A 15,090-nucleotide genomic window follows, 5' to 3' on the forward strand; every position below is an offset into this window, starting at 1 on the left:
ATATTTTTCAATTTAATGTGTGGCTTATTGCAGGAACTTCAAGAACTTCATTCAGCTCTAGAGGAAGCAAAAGCAGATATTGTTGGTTTGTGGGCACTTCAACATCTTGTTGATCAGGTTATCTCTATTTTACATGAGATTTTAAGGAATCTAAGATGTATTCAAACATTGGTTACCTAGCATGACTATGTTTCAATTGTATTGAACAGCATATTATTAAATGAGAATGCATAGAGAAGGAAGATGATGCAATAACTAGGTTCTGTAAGACCTTTAAGGCAAGCATACTGATTGAAAAATGACACCTGTAAACCTTGTGTAAATACATATTAACAAGAACTGAGTTGTACAACTATTAGAGTTCCAGAGAAATCAAATTTAGAATGCTGAAAAATGAGCAGTCCAAGTCTCCTTTGTTGGAATTTTTGTATCTGTCCTTTTCTGTCCCAGGCAACCTTTTGGGAAGCTGCATTAAAGAATAATTCCCACAGTTCTTCCTGACCAATTTCTATTAGTCATCTTGTGATTGTTTTAGGAACTAAAAAAATTCTCTGAGAAGAAGCAACTGGTTAAATACAAGAAACATACATCCAAAGATACTTGCCAGATGGTTATCTTTCTGGCCCCTTAAAAAATGCAAATTAAAATTTATATTAATTTTCACTTAGAGCTGTAACAGGTTAATGGTATTTAAAGAGGTATTGTGTTAATGAAGGGAATGAAGACGAGAAAACTTTGAAAGTCCTCTTCAGACAAACAAGAGAAGCAATGCAGTGGAGTGAACATGAGAACCATGTGACAAATCATTAGATTTGTCATATTCCCGTGTTGACAGCAGGCAATGATTAGAAACAGTAAACAATACATGTACATAAATATATATATTTTCAATACATAAATTATTTTTACTGCTTAAAATACGTTTTATCTTAACTAGTGGGAGTGATGAAAGGACGCTTCCATTCCCAAGCCACCTCCGGAATAGACGCCATGTTTCAAGGGGAATCGCGTGGTTTCAAAGAGGTATAAACCCGCACCCAAGGAAACACGGGAGAGGAGGTGACAAGGAGAGAAGGGCAAGGAGAAGTGTCCAACAGGTAACTTCGTTACTCAGTAATAATATTTATTTTAGTTTTCATAATTAATGATGCCTAGACAACCATGAGGACTGCCCAGGGAACACATTAGTCAGCAGACGATGTGAAAGGGCTAGTCGTTGGTTCTTCCCAGCGATGAAGAACCAGCGCCAAGTAAGCATCCCTCCCCATCCCCAGCAGGCTGGTACGTCCCCAGGCCAATCCACTTAAATGTTGAATTGATGAAGATGTCTCTGTGCAAGTTGTATTAAATCTGCTTTCATTCCTCATATAACAGTAATGAATATAATTTAACTAGTGGCCCAGATTAATTGCTAAATCAGTTCCATGCCTAAAAATGTCTTGCCAAATGAACTAAGCACATCTGTAATGTACAAAAGGGTAAAATGAACTTAATCTTCAAGCCAGATAGGTAACTTGCAATATCAAGTTTAGTATGCTGCATTAAAATACACTTTAGTGACAGACAAAAGAATAAAAATAATTCATTCATTCTCAGACACAACTAATAAGTAAAGAAAAGGAATACTAATTGATGATAGTCATGTTTTTGCAACTAGGCACAAATATAATGAATTAATCCCTACAAATTTATATATAATGGATAAATGTTAACCAAGTAATATAGTCATGAATCTATGTTTTCTGTAGGCATTTATTATCTTCCTGATATCTTCTGTTTGTTAGTACATTCAAGATAATGAGTGCAAGCCCGGGGTATGCTGGGCCCATCCTCAGGTGGCCCTATTAGCCCTAAGAGACGGGATGGGTTTGGATGGGTAGCCCAACCAACCTGGAAAGTCCTCAAAATCTAGAATGGGTCGTGTATGTATTTTGTGCTGCAATAATTATGCCACTGATCTAATATTACTGCTGACATATAAAATGAAATATCTAAATATTGCAGAAAACCGTAAATCCTTTTGTGACCCTAAATCCAACCTTTGGTGGATAGGTCAGGCCCTAATTATCAAGAAGGCAAGGCAGGTACAACAAAGGTTCATTACAAGATTCTTGAGGTCCCATGTTTGCCTAACCAAGATTTGCTAGTGAGAGATTAAGCAGATCTGCACCCATGTTTCTGAGTACAAGGCTGAGGGAATGGTTCAGCTGGCTGAATATAAAGGTGACCTAGAAGCTAGTCAAGAGGCCTTGTCTATACTTAATCATCTCCTTGATGAATAAAGCTACAAATCATTGGTTTTAGTAGTAAATAAGAGAAGATGATGAACTTTGAGACTCAAAAAGACAGACGACCTTCCACAAATCTCATAAAGAATGAGACGCATAAATGCAAAGTGCTCCTCTAATTTTAGTTTGTTGTTTTAAAGTTAATGCATTGGTGCCTATGTATGTAGTGCTTAGATTGTATGCAAAGTTGACGAGGACAAACATGAAATTGGCCCAATGGCAACCTTAAACCAAATGATAGTCGAAATCAAAGTTCCCAGACTCGGACTCAGCTCGGACTCGGCAAGGCCGACTGGACTCGTGACTCGGCTATGACTCAGCAATGACTCGGCAATGACTCGGCAAAATAAATAACCCTTGAAATTTAGAGATTTTTAACGATTTAAAACTTGTTTCATGCACCCATTATTGAATAAAGCTTAAAGACACTATAACATCATCAAATAGAAGCTAATTTGATCACATATATAAACATACATCCATCACATGCGTAGAAATGTAAATTGTAATTTGTAGTTGAAGGAAATAGAAAAGATAGATATATAGAATTATAAATGTTGTCAAATGTATATAAAATCCATGACATCAAATGTTCCCAAACATATATATAACTGTAAACAAAAACAAGTCTATGGCTCAGGCTCTAGCTCATCCTCAGCCTCAGAGTAGTCTGACTGCCTCCTACAAATGCGTCTAAGGTAGGTCCTGGATGACTGAGAAGCCATAGTCTCCGCCTGTGAGGTGCCTGTGCCGGATCGTGCTCTATCCTCCTCCTCTGCCATAGCCACAGCCTCAGCCTCTCTGTCTGCCTGGTCAACCCACTCATGGTCCTCCTCAGTGAAGACAGGATCGGTAGACTCAGTGATCCACTCAGACTATGGATCGATCTCCGCTAAAGTGATCGAAGAGGAGTCAGTGTCCAAAATCTGTCTGGTCCTAAGACGGAGGTTGTAATGAACAAAAACAAGATCATTCAACCTCTCCACAGACAATCTATTATGCCTCTTCGAGTGGATGTGCTCGAACATGGACCAATTGCGCTCACATCCAGAAGCACTGCATGGCTGACTCAAAATACGGATGGCAATTTTTTGAAGGTTTGGGGTTGAGGGCCCAAACATTTGCCACCATCTATCTGAAATAACAAAAAAGAAAAAAAAATCAAACTCATTTCCAACTTTAAGGCTAGATTATAAAATCAAAAATTAAAATGCATAAGCCATAAACTTAAGAATCTTAAGTCTACATATATTTCTACCTGGTTGCAATTGTGTTCGAGCTTCTATGCACATGCTGCTTGCGAAGATTGCCCCTTCTCGATTATTATATTTATCCAGCTGGAGCGTTGTACTTGAGGCTGTGCCATCAGTACACAACTTCTGAACCACTGTATACAGACCACTAAGAACCTCCTCATCCACCTTGAAGTCATCACAGAATCGAAATGCCGGATTGAGGTAATAGGCTGCTGCATGGATGGGCCTGTGAAGCTGGTTCTGCCATCTCCTATCAATAATCTCCCAAATGGGGCCATACTTATCCTCATCTCCTGCATATATGGACCTAATGGCCTCCTTGGCCCTATCCATACCCTCATATATATAGCCCATAGAGGGCTTCTCCCCATCAACAACTCGTAGGAGAACTACGAGGGGCTCAGTGACCTACACATAATGTTAAACAAAAACAATTAAGTCACAAATTAAATAAAAAAAAAAGAAAAATTGCAAAGTTAAATTGTTAATAAATTAAAATTAAATTACTAAATAGTAGATACTAGATAGTAGATACTAAATGTTAAATTGTAATAAATTTACCTACACGGTTTCTCCACAGGGGGTCCAAAAACCTGGCTCATCAAAAATGCAATTTACCACATCTATCCTTGCAGTGGTCGTAGCATAGGATGAGGAAGTCCACTCCTCACCAACAAACATACGCCTCAAAGCGGCCTTTGATTTTATCAAGGATTTCAGTGTGAGGAAGTTTGAGGCAAACCTCGTGATACCAGGATGAGCCAACTCCTTTTGCCCCGTGTATTGCCTCATAATGCTAAGGACCAATGCATGATTGTAGATAAACTTGCTGATATTTTTGGCCCTTTCAACTATTGATTTCACCCATTCAAGCGTACCAATATCCTCTAACATGAGGTCAAGGCAATGGGCCGCACAAGGAGACCAAAAAATTTTCGGTTGCCTCTCCATCAAAAGTTTACATGCAGCAATTTTAAGTTAATTAGAAATTTTGATGTGTTAAGAAAATTTTAAATAATCATAGATGCCTCTCCATCAAGACTTGAAAAGTTCAAAATCTACCTGCAGCAACATAACTTGCTGCATTATTTGTCACCACTTGCACCACATTTTCTTCCCCCACCTCTTGTATGACTTCCTCAATAGCCTCACATAAGTATGTGACATTTTTCACATGTGAGGAAGCATCAATAGACTTCAAGAACATGGTGGATCCTGAAAATAGATTTTAAAACTTTCAACGAATCAAAATTTAATTTATTCAATGCATTTAAGGAAGTACAAATTAGAATGAATCATGATCAATCACCACCGCAGGAAACAAGAAAATTTAGGAGTGTTCTATTCCTCCTATCCGTCCAACCATCTGTCATGATGGTGCAACCCTTTTGGCTCCAAGACTGTCGGTGGTCCTCTAGCTCAACTTTCATATCCTCAACCATTTGTAAGAAGAGGGGGCCACTTAACTCAGCATCAGTAGGGGCTTTAAACCCCGCACCACAAATGGTTATGGAATCTACCATGCCTTGCCAATAAGGAGACCTGTCACAAATAGATTATGATTAGACAAAGTATAGCTCAACTTCAAACTATAAATTTACTTTTAAACTTAAAGCAATCAAATCAAAAAGAATTACCTGGCTGCAATAAATGGAATGTTGCAAAAGTACCAAAACTTGCAAATTTGTTTTCTTGCAGCATCATGAACCTCCTTGTTCCAACCCATGCTCTCAAGCGAGGGTTGTGCCCCAGGAGTACTACGCGGCACAAAATAACTATCCAACTTGGATTTCCAAACTCTAGGGCCAAAGGTAATAGTGCCACTAGGAGGAGTAGAACTAGAAGCACTAGTACTAGCAGAAGCACTAGGGCGAAAGGGAGGCATGGAAGAACCCTCTCCAACACAGCCTACGGATGTGGATGCGGATGCGGATGCATGGGAGCCAATAGCACTTAATTCTTCCAATTGCCTCTTCTTAGTTAACTTTTCTTGTTCATGTGTTTCTAATTGGACATAACATAAACGTTTTGCCTCAGGAGTTTGTAATTTGCATACCTCAATATCATGACCAGGTATGCCGGCAATATGGTATTTAAATCTATTGATGCCACCAAAATTAATTTCTTTACAAAAAAAACATTTTGTTTGATTTTTTTGTCTGCCAATAAAGTCTTCAGTATATTTCCAAGCCTCATCCTTTTTAGGCATTGTGAAAAATGAATGTTTTTTAAACGTGAAGGCTGTTGCAATAAGAAAATTTAAATAGAAAAAATCAGCAAACCCTACTTTAAAAAAAAATAAAATTGTAAATACATGTTTACAATTTTTTTCTAAAAAAATATAGGGTTTGCACCTTGCTATTATTCTACTTCTCTCATTGAAATTAAGCTAAAAAAATAAAAACATTCAAGATTTGGAAAGTTAACTGTTAAACTAAAAAGAAATTAACAAAAAAATGAAAAAAATCCATTAACATACCTAAAAAACCCAGCAAAATCTACAAAGTTTAACACTTACCTCTTTCAAATGAGTTGAGAAGTCTTGCTTTGGACTTCTTGATGCTCTCAATGCAAGCCTATGGCCTCCCCAATGTGATTTGTGGCCTCCTTGATGCTCTTCTTCCCTGTTGGTTGCAAACCTATGGCCTCTTGTTTTCCTTCCTCTCTCTCACTTTTCCGCTCTTCTTCTCACAACTAACAATTAGAAGACCTTTTAGGGTTATATGAAAGAGAGATTTAAAAAAAAACATGTCAAAAAGCTTTCATTTTTTTTGTTTTTTAAAATCGAAATTTTAACATGCCGTCGGCAGAGTCTTGGAGCTGGACTCGGCGAGTTTTGGCAAAACTCGCCTGAAACTCGCCTGACTCGCGAGTCAGGCGAGTTTTGCCCAAAACCCGTCGAGTCCAAGCCACGAGTCAGCAAAACTCGCCGAGCTTGGCTCGACTCGCCAACTCGGCGAACTCGCCTGACTCGCGGCGAGTTTGGGATCTCTGGTTCCAACAATGACTTCCCATCTTGCTGCTATAGTAACATGAATAGTGCCGTGCTATAGTAACGTGAATAGTCCCGCACTACAGTGGAGTGAATAGTGTCATGCTATAGTAACGTGAATAGTGCTGTGCTACAGTGCTGCTACAGTATTAATTAGTCTTCAATCAGCCCAATATCTTCATAAAATCATCCCTTCAGAATGGCATAAGCATTAGACAAGAAGTGAAGAAGGTATGAGCAAAACACCAAATCTGCCTGTAGCTGGAGATGCACCCAATTTGCCTGCTAATGAAGCTGATAGCAATGGATTCCAAAGGCCAAACCCCAAAGGAATAACGTCTAGAATGTCAGAAGAGAGGATAGGCATCCCCTAATGCCAAGAACGAACCTGCAACTCACACATCAATTTCTTCTCATATTCAACATGTTGAATGAAGCCACAAAAGCTTCCTTTTATTCTTTCTCCAAGGGTCGACCCAACTTACTTGAGCAATGTGGGATAAAAGATGTGCAATATAAAACATATTAAAATATTCACTTATGTCTCCCTTGGGTGCCCCTTTGATTTGCACACATCCCCATAAAATAAATATTAAAGTAACACTTTAATATTTTACAATTAAATTAAATGTTACTTTAATAACACTTCAGGCATTAAAATATATTAGCAATCGGACTCCGAATAGCGCGAGTGATAGCTCGTCCGAAAGCTCTCGCCGAGGAGTATCGAATCCAATCACCAAAACTAGCGTTCGTTGTGTCCTGCTGACTTACTAAAAATAGTAAGTATGCCTGAAACTAAGTAAATCAACTCCATTTTGGCCCAAACTGAAAATGACTAGGCCAAAACACTCCAGGATCCCCTTAAACCCTTCGTTAGCCCTTGGGACCATGTATAGCTAGGCTAACGCACATACACTTGGTCAACTGCTAAAATGGGGACATTACATGCACCAATATCATCAAAATGAATCTGAAGAGTGCAAGGGTTGACCACATTCTGACCATGCCAGTCTGTTGACGTGTATTTTGTACACTATCAAACACAGAATAAAATACCCAAGGGTACCTTATCCTCTCTTGAGTAAAGCCTTTGATTGCTGAAGATGTCGTGAAAAAGGATCAATCAGGATGACTCCAAGGTTCTTCGTTGTAGGATCTCTACGTGTGGATAAGCACCAGTGGTCGTTGTAAATGCTGTTTCTTCAAGGGGCCTTACGTTTTCGAGCTGCAGTAATAGGGTTTTCCTAAAGCTAACAGGTTCTCAAAAAAGATCAAAAGATAGGGTTAACAAGAATTCTAATCTAATCCTAAGAATGACTCAATGTAGGCTAGACTTGGTAAGATTCTACCAATTTCAGTATTGCCAAGGAATTACAACTCTACTGAAATTGGTGCGATCTTCTAAGGTAATTTAGTGATTTATCTTCTAAGGTAATTTAGTGATTTTTCAAATCATCAAGAATTATAGACACTACCATGAAGGTACATATCAATAGTTCAATAATGATTGAAGGTTCAAGCAATCCAGATATCTCCAGTTGACCACACAAGGCGTCCTTACAATCTGTAAGAAGCTAGTGGTTTGGAACGTGAATCTCACCAAAGATCAAGCCCAACACTTAGTCCTTCAAACTTAAATACTACTTCAACTGAGAATGATTCAAGAAAGTAAACAACCATGAAAGTAGCCACAAGAATTGCAATAAAACACCATAACTTCAATATTTTATTGATCTCAAAGCCAAAATGGACAACAATTGCTTGAAATTCTTTCTTCAATGCTCAATCTTGCTACAAAATAACTTTCTTCTCTCCAAAAGCTCTAATCTTCTAATTTCTAACTGCTAATCATCTAATCTCTAATATCTAATGACAAAATGAAAATGAGTGAGGGTATATATAGCATCCTCAATTACAATGAATGGCCCAGATCAAAAGAAGATCAACGGTTGAGATTTTGACACCTAAACCCTAATTAGGGTTTGTTACAAAAAGTTCTCTTTTTAGTTGAACATTATTAAATGCATAGCCAAATATTTAATTGGCACAAAAATCGAGGGAACATAGACCAATGATAATTAAGATGCCACATCATTTTATAACAACCTCTCTTCTAGAACCTTATTCCCCTTCCAATGCTCTTTCTTAGCATATGCAATGAATCTGGACACAATTCCTTCGACCTCAGCAATAGGAATCTCGGGAAGATTCCTCATTCGTTCTTCCAAGTGGATAACCTGATCAAAGGCCTTGAGAAGAGCCGTTTCCCATCCAGGTTCAAGTTCTTTGATCCTCTCAATCAGGAGCATAGTAGTGAACTTTAGGTCTCGTTGCCCATCTGTGATGACATTCTCATCTTTGCAAAAGATGACCTTGACTCTCCCTTCCAACTCTTGAAGGTCCACATTTGTCTCAACTTCGATCCTCCTACCAAGAATGGTACATAACACCTTAAACACCTTGTCTTGAATTGGATGGATGACACCCTCAACTTGATTGCATTTGGTGCTGATGTCCTCAAAAAGAACCTTCTTCATCTGAAGTAGAGTTGACCATTGGAGTAAATTATGAGCTCCTCCATCCATTATCTTTTCTTGTGCTAGGATCTTCCTTGGTGTTTGCCTTATCACTTGCAGAACAGGAATGATAACATCTCTAGTGTGAGCGAAAGCGGCTACCGTTATCATCAGGTTGTGGATGATCTCAAGGACCTGGATAGCTCGGTGGATTGTCTGCATCATTCTGGTTGTAAATTCAACGGCCACTGTGTGGGATTTGTCAATCCAAGAGCTCATAAACTGAACCAAGCTCTTGACTCTTTCTGCCTCGCCAACTGATTCAAGGGGAAGTGCTTGCACAGGAGACACTGCTGGATCCTGACGCCCAAGGGCTGATTGAGATGGCTAAAGTAACCTCTCTAAGCACTGACCTCTCTCTCAAGCTTTCTATTCTTTTCCATTTCTTCCTTAAGCTTTTCTTTAAGTACTTCAAATGAATCGGTTGCCTCATCTAGTGCTTGCTCAGCAGTGAGTGGACCAAGCTCAAATTTTTCCACATCATACTCATCTGCAAGGATTTCACGCTCATACTTGTCCACTATTGGTGTAGCTATCTGCAACTTCCTGGACCCTGTCTCATCTCTGATCATCTTGGACAACTTGGTGGCCTTCCTCCTCTCCATTACTTCTTGAGAATTTCCTATAAGGCTCTCTAAGTCAATTACATCATCCTCATCTTCAATCACAATCACCCTCGTCAGTCTCTCCTTCAACCAATCTGGAATGGCAGATCTCGTCTCTCTAACTTGTATTTCTTTAGGCAATGGTTCGTCTTCTCGGAGAGGAGATGTCACTTCATCATCATTCTCCTCTTCATGTAGCTCATTAACTTTGGGAGATCGACTTGATGAATGCTGAGGTGCCTTCCCTTTTTCAGGTTTATCATTCTGTACCATCGACTCCATAGATTCATCAACCTCAGGCACCGTCTTCTCTTGTTCTTCAACTTGACTTGTCCTTTTTTCATGTCGAGATGATGTACCTGATGAGCGTTCTCGATTGGCCTCTTGCTTCTTCTTGGAGGGTTCCCTTTTCTCAGGTCTTTCTTTCCTCTTCGAGCCTCTAGGATGAGAATTGTCTTCACTTGCGCTTGCTCCTCCTTCTGGTGTTTCCTCCAAAGTAAAAGTCATTGGTACGTTCTGTTCTCTTAACTTTTGATGTTGTACATCCACCCATCTGCGAGTACATGACAAAACTGGGGCCATCAAAGCTCTCAAGTCTGAAATCTCAGGCTCGTTCCAATCTATCTTCATTGCTTTGTCTTCTCTGTCATAGGATGACTGGAGATGTCTGCCACTGTCCTGAGCTTGATCGGCCACTCTGTAGACTTTGCATTTCCTGATGAAATCTAAAGGTAATCTGGAATGCATCTTTCTTTTCACTTCTAAATCATTTGAGAGATTCATCCAAAAGTCCTCTACCTGAAATTCATGCTTGTACTTCCTACCAGCTGTCTCTTCCATATACCCATAAGGATCAAAATTCTCCCTTAAGGCAAAGAACGTGAATGAATATAAGGCCAACTCCCTCTCTGCATCATCCAAGGCTAGAGCATTAGGACATACCTCAACTGAATTCCCCAATATGATGGGCACGGGAATTCCACTTCCATGCTTGTGTCTGAATGCCTTCGCATAAGCTACCAACTGTCTAGTCACCTCAAGTAGCACTATCCTGTCTGTCGGATACCTTGGCAACATATAGGGAGGTGAAGGACACCCATGAACTCTGATATAAGTAAACTTTTGAAACTGGATGAACCAAGCACCATACCTCTTTACAAGTTCTTGTGCATCCGGAGATAGTCGATTGTGAATCCCGCCTTGCAATATCCTAGTGATGTTCATCGTGAAGGTATCATTGATTAACTTGTAGTCACTTCCAGGTGGATGATGCAAATGAACATAAGAGTCACAAACTCTCACCTCTTCGGGTCCTCTTCCGATCACTCCTCTGTGAGGTAGTCCTGCATATTCGAAACTCCTGATCAAGGCATATATGACGTATGAGCTCATGTGAAATGACTTGGTAGGCTTTAGTCTTCTTAACTGCACGTCCAGGCAATGGCTAATAATTCTAGCCCAATGAATCGTTCCTTTCCCTTGAACTATCACTTGGATGAAGTAGAACATCCACTTCTCAAAGTAGAAGGCTTGAGGAGCCCTTGTAACTCGATTGAGCAAAGTTATCAAATCTCTGTATTCCTCCTGGAAGTCAATCCTATGTGGTGTGTTGGGAATCTTGCTCAAGCGAGGACGACTTTTGAGTAACCAATTCTTATTGATGATGCTCAAGCAAGTGTCTGGATCATCTTCATACATTGACCTGGCTCCTTCTAGGCTTTTGTAAATCATATCTTCATGCTCTGGAAGATGGAGAGCTTCACTTATAGCCTCCTCCGAAAGATACGCCAAAGTGTTCCCTTCCTCGGATACGATCGATCTTGATTGTGGGTCATAATGGCGAGCACACTCGATCATCAGCTCATGGCACTGGACTGCTGGAGGGAAACCGACCGCCTTGATGATGCCACTTTCAATTATTCTCTTTGCGACAGGGGATGGCTTGCCAATGTAAGGGACCTCTCGAAACTTCTTGACACTGAAGTTTCCCAAGTTGGTATCTCCAATATTGCTCCACTTTGACACGATCTTGGTCTCCAATTCCTCATTCCTCTGATCTTCCTTCATGAGAGCCGGACGACTAGTAGATGCTTCTGTCTTTGGAGTTGCCTTCTTGACACCTACACAACATTTCATAATGAGTAATATACCTTGAAGAGTAGTAAGGAAGATAAAAGATATTAATTAGGAAACCTCATGATAAATCTTGAGTTATCATTTCCTAATTAGCTACATCAAACTTAGAATTTTCAGAATGAAGCACAAAATTCAAATTTTCAACATCGGGACGAGGATGATCTTGCCATACCTCCACTTGAGTGTACTAATTCTAAGAAATGAAGCAAAAATAGGAGAATTCGCTTAGGCAAAAGTGTAGATCAAAGCTTTCCCTTTAGCAAAATGCGCCTCCTTTAGTCTTTACAAGCATCAACTCCACCACCTCTAGTCTTCAATACTTAGACAAATTCGCTCCAACTAGACCAGCTTTCGCACCATCTTCTTGATCTCCAAATTCGCACTTGAAGTAATGAGTGAATGATTGATTAAACTTGATCAAAACACCCCTATTGTATAGGGCGCTCACCACTTTGCCTCCCATAGGCCGACTTGGCAAAATAGGCCTAAAAAATAAATAAAATTGCAAAAAGAAGAGGCCGACTTGATAAAATAAATGAAAATAAGCCTTCAGGTGCTCCAATTTTAATTTTAATTTCACAAAAATTAATTTTAAATGCCTTTATAATAAAAATTCGATTTTCTAAGGCTCAAAATTAATTTATTAAATACCAATGCGCCTTTCATTAAATGCCAATTTAATTTAAATTTGTTTTTAAAAATATTTTGAAGTTGGCAATTTTGGCATCTAATGCGATTTTAGAGGATATCAACGTTGAAATAATGTAAAAATAAAGAATGCCAATAACCTCGCCTTGGTCCCTTGGAGAGGGACAGGAGCGAACTTGCAATTTAAACCTTGCATTCTTCATTTTTAATCGCCAAAACTTCATCTAGGCATCCAAAATGGCACTTTCAATTGGAGTCTTGAGTTTAATTCGCTTGATTTTAAGAAGGGAAGTGTCTTTAGGACATTTTCGCCCTAGTCCTTGGGTGAGGGACAGGAGCGATTTTCCATTTTTGGTCTTCAATCCTTCATCCTTTAATTGCCAACTTTCAATGCGGAGTAAGTAATGATCCCCTTCGTCCATTCTATGCATGCTTAACTTGCTTTTGCAAGGCAAAATTGATTCTCCAAAGATTTTCGCCCTGGTCCCTTGGAGAGGGACAGGAGCGACTTTTGCATTGTAGCCCAGGATTGTCAAGTTTTGGAGTCAAACCTTTGGTCATCATGCTTTAGAAGACATCTCTCATCTTGCACAATTTTGCCTTAGCGTAATCTTGGAGGGAAATTGTTGATTTTATAAAAATCGCCTTGGTCCTTCAGTGAGGGACAAGAGCGAACTTTGTCCATTGCACAAATTCTTGATCACATCAATCTTCAAATTACCCTCCAGGCGTAGAACATCATACTTCACTACCTCTTGAGTCTTGGGAACAAAATCATCAATTCAAAATGTAAGGTAAATGGGCACATTTGGAAATTTCGCCCTGGACCCTTGGAGAGGGACAGGAGCGATTTTCCCTATTATCATCAAAATTTGTTGATCTTGCATCTCAATTCCACCTCAAGGTATTTTAAACACTCTTTCAAACTTGCGCCTTGGCCTAGATTTGTCCAAACTTGGAAAGAAAGGCTAGATATTAGGTTTTTCGCCCTGGTCCCTTGGAGAGGGACAGAAGCGATTTTGCAATTTCAAACTTATCTGTCCTTTGTTAGCCTTCCAAATTATCTTCAACGGGATAAACATGCCTTATTCCATTCATTTCAATCACAAACTTGCCTTGTCTTTTGCAAGAAATTTGCACTTTTTAGAAAATCGCTCTGGACCCTTGGAGAGGGACAGGAGTGCCTTTTGCCTTCTAGGTATATTTCCTTGTTCTTTAAACCTTCAATCGCATCTAAGGCATAAGACATCATTTTTTTCCTCCCATCCAAGTCAGGTTTTGCCTCAAAATCTCAAACAAAGAGGAGAATCTTAAAAAAAACGCCATGGTCCTTCAGTGAGGGACAGGAGCGCCTTTTGTCATTTGGGTTGATTTCCTCCTCCGCGGACCACTCAAATTATATTCAACGGACAAAGCATGCTCTCCTCGATCTCTTCAAATCATAAAATTACTTTGATCCTGCGAAAATAGTGCAAACTTGAAATTCAAGCTCTGGTCCTTCAGTGAGGGACAGGAGCGAACTTTGTCACCATGATCAAATTGCCTCATCTTTCATCTCGAAATTCCTTTGCTAGGGAAGATTTCATCTTACTTGACACTATGAATAAGAGTTAATGTCCAAAAAAGGTCCAAAATTGTGCATATAAAAAATTTCGCCCTGGTCCTTCAGAGAGGGACAGGAGCGAACTTAACCTTCTAGGCAAAAACTTCATCATTTCATTGTCTTTAATCAAGTCTGGATGCTCTATCACGTTCATTTCGTCCTTTGTTATGCCTTTGATGTTTCAATTTGACCAAACAAGGTCAGGAATGACTCTGCTAAGTCCTTTCACCCTGGTCCCTTGGAGAGGGACAGGAGTGAACTTCTCTAAATCTTCAAAATTCACCATTTTCGTGCCTTCAAAATCTTCAAAAGTATCAAGTCACGTTCGATCGTCACTCCTGGAGACCCTGCACAAAACAAAATAGAAAAGTCAGTGACAAATATGCAAAAAATAACATTTTCGCTCTGGTCCCTGAGTGAGGGACAGGAGCGATTTCATCCTTTCTGGCTAATCCATTCAAAATTTAAGTCTCCAAACATTTCACAAGGCAGAGTCAGGTCATTTTCAAGGCCAGGAACCAGTTAGCACGCCTGTCAAAAACAAGGAATTGCACTTAGAATGTATTTCGCCCTGGGCCTCTATAATGTCCCCTGTTGTACTAACTTAAGTTCGCCTTAATTTTAATGATTTAAGTGTCTAATATTGCAAATGAATTAAGTGATCTCTAAAGAATTGTATGGCTTGGTAAAGGAATGGGGAAATTCAATCAGTATTACTGCCAAATGATCTTTTGATGACAAGATTTGATTTTATTATAGATTCTGCAATTCTGCTCCAAGTAAGAAATCTGATATGTATATCGAACTAAGAAAAGAAGGAAGATTGTCTGATATAACTACAAAACAATGCTTCTTTAATGCAAATACCATAGAGTGGTTGGAAATGTATATTTATATATGAACGAATGTATGCGGTATAAAGATAGTCGATATCTCAGTTTAATATCAATATAATCACAAGAGTATTCGTATATGAGAGACAA

General features: G+C 39.3%; 2 protein-coding genes across 3 annotated transcripts in view; one reads left to right on the forward strand and one right to left on the reverse strand.

Moving 5' to 3' along the window:
- LOC131028013 (nudix hydrolase 3) overlaps positions 1-15,090 on the forward strand; it is a 250,278-nt gene that overhangs the window by 213,028 nt on the left and 22,160 nt on the right. For both annotated transcript variants that reach the window (XM_057958133.2, XM_057958132.2), the window contains exon 17: positions 34-117. In XM_057958133.2, the coding sequence (XP_057814116.2) occupies positions 34-117 (84 nt within the window). The remainder of the gene's footprint in view (positions 1-33; positions 118-15,090) is intronic.
- On the reverse strand, positions 4,769-5,293 carry LOC131028014 (uncharacterized). Its single transcript, XM_057958134.2, has 2 exons — positions 5,182-5,293; positions 4,769-5,086 (listed from the first exon to the last, which is right to left on the reverse strand). Exons 1-2 carry the CDS (start codon positions 5,268-5,270, stop codon positions 4,846-4,848), a joined length of 330 nt encoding a protein of 109 aa, XP_057814117.1. The 5' UTR covers positions 5,271-5,293; the 3' UTR covers positions 4,769-4,845.

Source organism: Cryptomeria japonica, chromosome 5 (genome assembly GCF_030272615.1).
Source record: "Cryptomeria japonica chromosome 5, Sugi_1.0, whole genome shotgun sequence".
Taxonomy (NCBI): domain Eukaryota; kingdom Viridiplantae; phylum Streptophyta; class Pinopsida; order Cupressales; family Cupressaceae; genus Cryptomeria; species Cryptomeria japonica.

Bases quoted from the DNA above. Each gene is read 5' to 3' on its own strand.
- LOC131028014 (XM_057958134.2), bottom strand. From the start codon at position 5,270: ATGGGTTGGAACAAGGAGGTTCATGATGCTGCAAGAAAACAAATTTGC. The intron at 5,087-5,181 runs GTAATTCTTTTT...TATTTGTGACAG, and splicing joins ATTCCATTTATTGCAGCCAG to GTCTCCTTATTGGCAAGGCA.